The following is a 6,322-nucleotide window of genomic DNA, read 5'->3' on the forward strand; positions in this document are numbered from 1 at the left end:
ATTTCTGAGTTCGAGGCCAGCCTGGTCTACAGAGTGAGTTCCAAGACAGCCAGGGCTACACAGAGGAACACTGTCTCGAAAAACCAACAACAACTTTTAAGACTGTCAAAGGTGTGTGCTTTCAAGGCTGATCTTCTCAGGCATATGCTACAGTGATGGAAAACAGACTGACTGTGTTAAAGGTTTGGTCCCCACTGGGGTTGGCAGACACTTTAGCAGGTGGACCTTAGCAGGAGATGGGGCTTAGTAGGAGGTGGAGCTTAGTCAGGGTGGGGCTTAGTAGGAGGTGGAGCTTAACAGGGGTGGGCTTAGCAGGAGGTGGGGCTTAGTAGGGTAGGGCTTAGCAGGAGGTGGGGCTTAGTAGGGTGGGGCTTAGCAGGAGGTCTTTAGGTTATTGGGGGAGTGTTCTAAGATCATTCTGTTTTCTGGTTCACTTCCTGGTAGCTTGCTTTGTTGTGTACTTCTCTCATGAAGTGCTGGGTACCCAGAGTTCCAACAGAAGGAAGCCACCTAATCTTTGACTAGAATCTACAGATTTGTAAATCGAAATAAGTCTTTCTCTTTACAAGTTAATTATTTCAGTTATTTCATCATAATAACATAAGGCTAATTAATATCATTCCCTAGAGAAACCTATAAAAGAGGAGACACCACAAGCAATAAGACTAATACATATGAAAACTATATTATCAGTAAAGTTCAAAACATTTTCTGGGCTTCTAATCATAGTTATATATTTTATATCTATAGAATTGTACAGTATATAATTTCCTAGTCAGTTTTTCCAAACCAAGTTACTCTGTGGCCCAACCTAGCCTGGATGGAATTCCTGGGCTCTGTTAAGCTTCCTGCTTCAGCCTTCCAAATAGCTGGAACCGCGGGCCCATGCCAACATGTTTGAGTCCAGTTTTCTTCTTTTAATATACTTTAGTTTCCCTCCCCATATTCACATCTATGCTGTAAGGTTTTGGTTTTGCTTGCTTTTATTTTTGGTTTTTCAAGACAGGGTTTCTTTATGTAGCACTGGCTGTCCTAAAACTCACTGGGCCAGAGATCAGAGATCAGCTCCCAAGCGCTGGGATTAAAGACATTGACACCACTGCCCAACTTATGCTGTAAGGTTTGTGAAGCGCACTCTATATCTCTTTAGCATCCCACATTACAATGTAAATACTCAGAACACTAAATGAAGCACACATGTCAATTATGTGTATTTGGAAATGGAGGCAGCCTTGTCCATTGCAAACCATTTAGGCATCCTAAATAGAGTTTGAGAAAGATAAATCTTACCTTCTGCTTCAAACAGAGAGATAAACCGCACACCCATTGCCATGGCAACATTGGAGAAGAGGCAAGAGAGCATCTTTTGGGCGTAGGTCCTCTGGTGGTAATTGAAAGTGATGTACATGTAGGGAAGGTAAGTGAAGAAGAAGACGATGCCACCTATCACAGTTCCTACATGGGCTGCATATTCAGAGGGAAGAGGAAGCTTCGTCAGTAAGTTACTTTGACAGAAACCTTGTTTCCTGCCATGAAAGAAAACTATCTCTGTGATAGGTTCAGTGTTTCAGAAAGGAAGCCATCTCTTTTTATACTTGCACTCTTACAACTGAAGGATGAAAACATTTACAGTATTTTAAAAGTGACAGTAGTTAGGTGTGGTAGCGTGTGCCTTTAATCCCAGTACCTGGGAGGCAGAGGCAGGCAGATCTCTGTGAGTTTGAAGCCAGTCTGGTTTACAGGGTGAGTTCCAGGACAACCAGGGCTTTACAGAGAAACCCTGTCTCGAAAAACAAAAACAGCCGGGCGTGGTGGCGCACGCCTTTAATCCCAGCACTTGAGGCAGAGGCAGGTGGATTTCTGAGTTCGAGGCCAGCCTGGTCTACAGAGTGAGCTCCAGGACAGCCAGGGCTATACAGAGAAAATCCTGTCTCGAAAAACCAACCAACCAAACAAACAAACAAAAACAAAAACAAAAAACAAAAGCAAACAACCTGTATTGACTCTTTCCAAAGGTGAAGAGCAGATTTGTGTAGCATCTATGAGCCCTCTGACAGCATGATAAGCACTTTATATATGCCAACTTATGTTCACCGCCTCTCTGCTGTACAGAGGAGGAAACTGGAGCTTAACTATACAAAATAATGTTAACTGGCTTAATGTCATGGAGCAATTATATAAAACCATATCATCTCTGAATAGAGAAAGCTTTACATTTTTTTTGTTTTGCTCAAGAGACAGGGTTTTGAAGAAGAAGAAGAAGAAGAAGAAGAAGAAGAAGAAGAAGAAGAAGAAGAAGAAGAAGAGGAGGAGGAGGAGGAGCAGGACGAGGACGAGGAGGACGAGGAGCAGGACGAGGAGGAGGAGGAGGAGGAGGAGGAGGACGAGGACGAGGACGAGGAGGAGGACGAGGAGGACGAGCTTCTCTATGCAGCCCTGGCTGTCCTAGAATTCACTCTGCAGAGATCTGCCTGCCTCTGCCTCCTGGTGCTGGGATTAAAGGCATGTGCCACTGCCACCTGGATAGGCTTTACTCTTTTTATCTCCTTTTGGATATTTTATTTTTCTTTCTGTTTGAACATTTCAGCAAAATATTGAATGTATGCGGTAAAAGTAGATTCACTTGGTTTTGTTTTTGATGTTAAGAGGTAGTCTTTCAATCTTTCACAATTGAAAATGTAGGGATACATATATATCTAATCAGGTTAATTTCCTTTCATCCCAGCTTACACCTCTCTTCCTTTTTTTTAAATCATAAAAGAGTATTGAATTTTGTTGATTTTTTTTAAAATCAGCTAACATGTATGTATATATATGATGGTCTATATATGTTTGCTCCAGGGAGTGGCACTATTGGGAGGTGTGGCCCTGTTGGAGCAGGTGTGGCCTTGTGGGCATAGGCTTTAATACCCTTGTCCTAGCTGCCTGGGAGTCAGTCTTCCTCTAGCAGCCTTCAGATGAAATGTAGAACTCTTTAGCTCCTCCTGCACCATGCCTGCCCAGACGGTGCCATGTTCCTGCCTTAACAATAATGCACTGAACTTCTGAACCAGTAAGCTAGCTCCAATTAAATATTGTCCTTATAAGAGTTGCCTTGGGGGCTGGAGAGATAGCTCAGTGGTTAAGAGCACTGATTGCTCTTCCAGAGGTCCTGAGTTCAATTCCCAGAAACCACAGGGTGGCTCACAACCATCTGTAATGGAGTCTGATGCCCACTTCTGGTGTGTGTCTGAAGACAGCCACAGTGTAGTCATAAATAAAAAGTAAATAAATAAATATAAATAAATAAATAAATCTTTTTTTTTTTTTTAAAGAGTGGCCTGGGTCATGGTGTCTGTTCACAGCAGTAAAACCCTAAGACAGTATACTTATATTTCCTTCAAGTGGTGGTTATGCCAGTTGTTTTCCTTATGTTGGACCATTCTTGTTCTTAATTCCCCCTCCCTCCTTCCTTCCCTCCCTCCTTTTCTCCATCCCTTCTTCCCTCCCTCTCTCCTCTTCCACTCAGAAGTTTATGCTATGTGGTCCAGGTGTAGAGCAAGCTGACCATGAACCTACACTTCTCCTGCCTCAGCCTTATGAGCATGGGGTTACGGGGACCAAGGCAAGCAGACATCTTTCTAGTCATGTTACATACAGTTTTGTTGAGATTCTTATTTTGACACAGTCTCACTGTGTAGCCTAAATTGGCTGATAATTCTACTGCCTCAGTGTCCAAAGTGCTGGGAGCATGAATCAATTTTACATTCTTGGGATACATCCTATTTGGCATGGTATTTAATTCCTTTAATATGCTTGATTTGACTCACCAGTGTTTTGTTGAGAATTTCTCATAAATTTATATGTCAGATCAATTTATAATTTCTGTAAAAATATTTGAAATTTTTTATGTTCATTTATGTATGTAAGTATTTTGCCTCTATGTGCATGTATTGAAGCTATGTCTGGCGCCCACAGAGACCAGAAGAGGGCATTGGATTCCCTGGAACTGGAATTACAGATGGCTGTGAGCCACTATGTGGGAGCTGGGAACCAAACTGGGTCCTCTGCAAGAGGAGCAAGTGCCCCCACAGAAGGAGAGAGAATCCTTGCCAACTATAAACTCTGACAGATGGTTAATATCCAGAACATATAAAGATATAAAAAAACAGGCAAAAAACTAAAACCCAAACAACCCACTCAAATAACGGACTCAAGATCTGAACAAAGAGTTCTCAAAAGAAGAAAAAATATTACTAAAAATATCCTAAAGATAATGCTCACTGTTTCTAGAAATTAGAGAAATGGAAATGAATACAGCATTGAGATTACATCTTCCCCACTCAGAATAGCAGAGATCAACAACATACAACAAACTGGTACCAAGGATGTGGGGCGAAGGGAACCCCTTTCACTGTTTATTCAACTGCAAACATAACTAGCTGTTCTGAAATCTGTGTGGAGAACTATCAAAAAGCTACAAATAAATCTACCAATAAGACCTAGCTAAGCCACTCCTCTACATATGCCCAGAGGACATCCTGCTCCACAGCTTCTTGCTGGGTCACGTTCACTGCCATTTCATTCCCAATAGCTGACAAATGGAAACAGGCTAAAGATCCTTCAACTAATGAGTGATAATGAAAACATATTACCTATGCACTATGGAATACTATTCAACTCTAAAGGAAATGAAGTCATAGAATTTTCTTTTAAAAAATTATCTACTTATTTTATTTTTTATGTACATTGGTGATTTTTACTTCATGTGTGTCTGTGTGACGGTTGTTGGATCCCATGGAACAGGAGTTACAGTCAGTCGTGAGCTGCCAAATGGGTGCTGGGAACTGAACACCGGGCCTCAGGAAGAGCAGGCAGTGCACTTAACCACAGATCCATCTCTCCAGCCCAGAAGCCATAGAATTTTGAAGTCTTAAACTAGAAAAGATCATACTGAGTGAGGTAAACCCAGACCCAGAAAGGCAAATGTCATGTGTTCTTTCTCATCTGTGGTTCCTAGCTCAAGTCTTCAGATATGAGCATACAACTTGGAGTAACTGCAGGAAGTAGGAAAGTAAAAATTATCCATGGTGAGGACAACATTTGAGAAGAAAGGAGCAGGGTACAAGTGATTTGAAGAGGGAAATGGGAAAATGCGGGGGGGGGGGAGTAGTCAAGGAGAAGAGAGAGATAAATATAGAAGTAATGAAAAGAATAAAATCATAGTAAGGATTTCTAAAAAGGTCACAAAAATCATATTATTGCCCATTTACCTAATATTGCATATAATATAATATAAGTTTGCATGTACATATAAAGCTTAAATGAAAATTTCCCATCTGGGCTGACAACGTTCCTCTCAAGAGCTATAGACTGACTAACTACCAGGCATGAGTAGCCTCCTTTTGAATTGTTGGTCAGGATTATCCAAGAGACTCCCAAAACCTTATAGGTCATGGATGTTGACTGGAAGCAAGCTCCTATTCCTGAAGACATCATGTACTGGGACCTGGTCTCAGAGGATCCAAGCTGGGCCTGACCTGAGGACTGACTCACTGTCATCATAACAGAAGATGCGATGACATTTTCCAGAGGAAGGAAGCAACCAATATTCCTATGCAGCAATGATGCCAAGGGCTACAACAGTGACCGGCATGACACACTAACCCTAAGAGTGCAGCAGTGGCACACATACCTTGCCAGTAACCAACAACTCTCTGATTGTATTTGAGGCCATTCGACAAGAGGAAAATTATGCCTGGTACTAGAAACCTAGCCAACTACCCAGGGCAAGTAAACTCACAGATCGTGGAGGAGAACTTACAACTGCCATTTTGCTAAACTAGCATAATTCCTAATTCATTCTAAATATTTATACACACATACACACACACACACACACACACACATGGGGGGGAGGTAATGTATACATACAGATTTTATACATATACAGGTAGGTCTCACCCTTCATCAAAGGAAACATCAAAATGGAGACCATTACAGAAACTCACAACCAATCAACATAAAGAGAACAATAGATCATGTGATGCCAGACACAACTGATACATCTACAACACAACTCCTGCACCTGAGGCTCAGGAATCACAGTGGACGAGGGGGCAGAAAAATTATTAAAGCCAATGGCAAAGGAACTCTTCTGTGAGACTGCATCTCCTAGAAACATCAGAGAAGCTATGCCATGAAGTCGCCTCAGCACCGCTGCCTGCCCCTAAACAAAGATGACCCAACAGGCATGCTAGCATGGAAGGGGGGGATGGGGAACAAGCATGCTAGCATGGAAGGGGGGGTGGGGAACAGGCAGGCTAGCATGGAAGGGGTGGGG

The 6,322-nt window shown here is 42.2% G+C and overlaps 1 protein-coding gene across 3 annotated transcripts in view; it reads right to left on the reverse strand.

Moving 5' to 3' along the window:
• Window positions 1-6,322, reverse strand: part of LOC116077841 (ATP-binding cassette sub-family A member 17) — an 88,448-nt gene that overhangs the window by 55,662 nt on the left and 26,464 nt on the right. For all 3 annotated transcript variants that reach the window (XM_031352654.1, XM_031352653.1, XM_031352652.1), the window contains one exon: window positions 1,291-1,464. In XM_031352654.1, the coding sequence (XP_031208514.1) occupies window positions 1,291-1,464 (174 nt within the window). The remainder of the gene's footprint in view (window positions 1-1,290; window positions 1,465-6,322) is intronic.

The sequence above is a fragment of the Mastomys coucha genome, unplaced genomic scaffold (assembly GCF_008632895.1).
Source record: "Mastomys coucha isolate ucsf_1 unplaced genomic scaffold, UCSF_Mcou_1 pScaffold5, whole genome shotgun sequence".
NCBI lineage: Eukaryota > Metazoa > Chordata > Mammalia > Rodentia > Muridae > Mastomys > Mastomys coucha.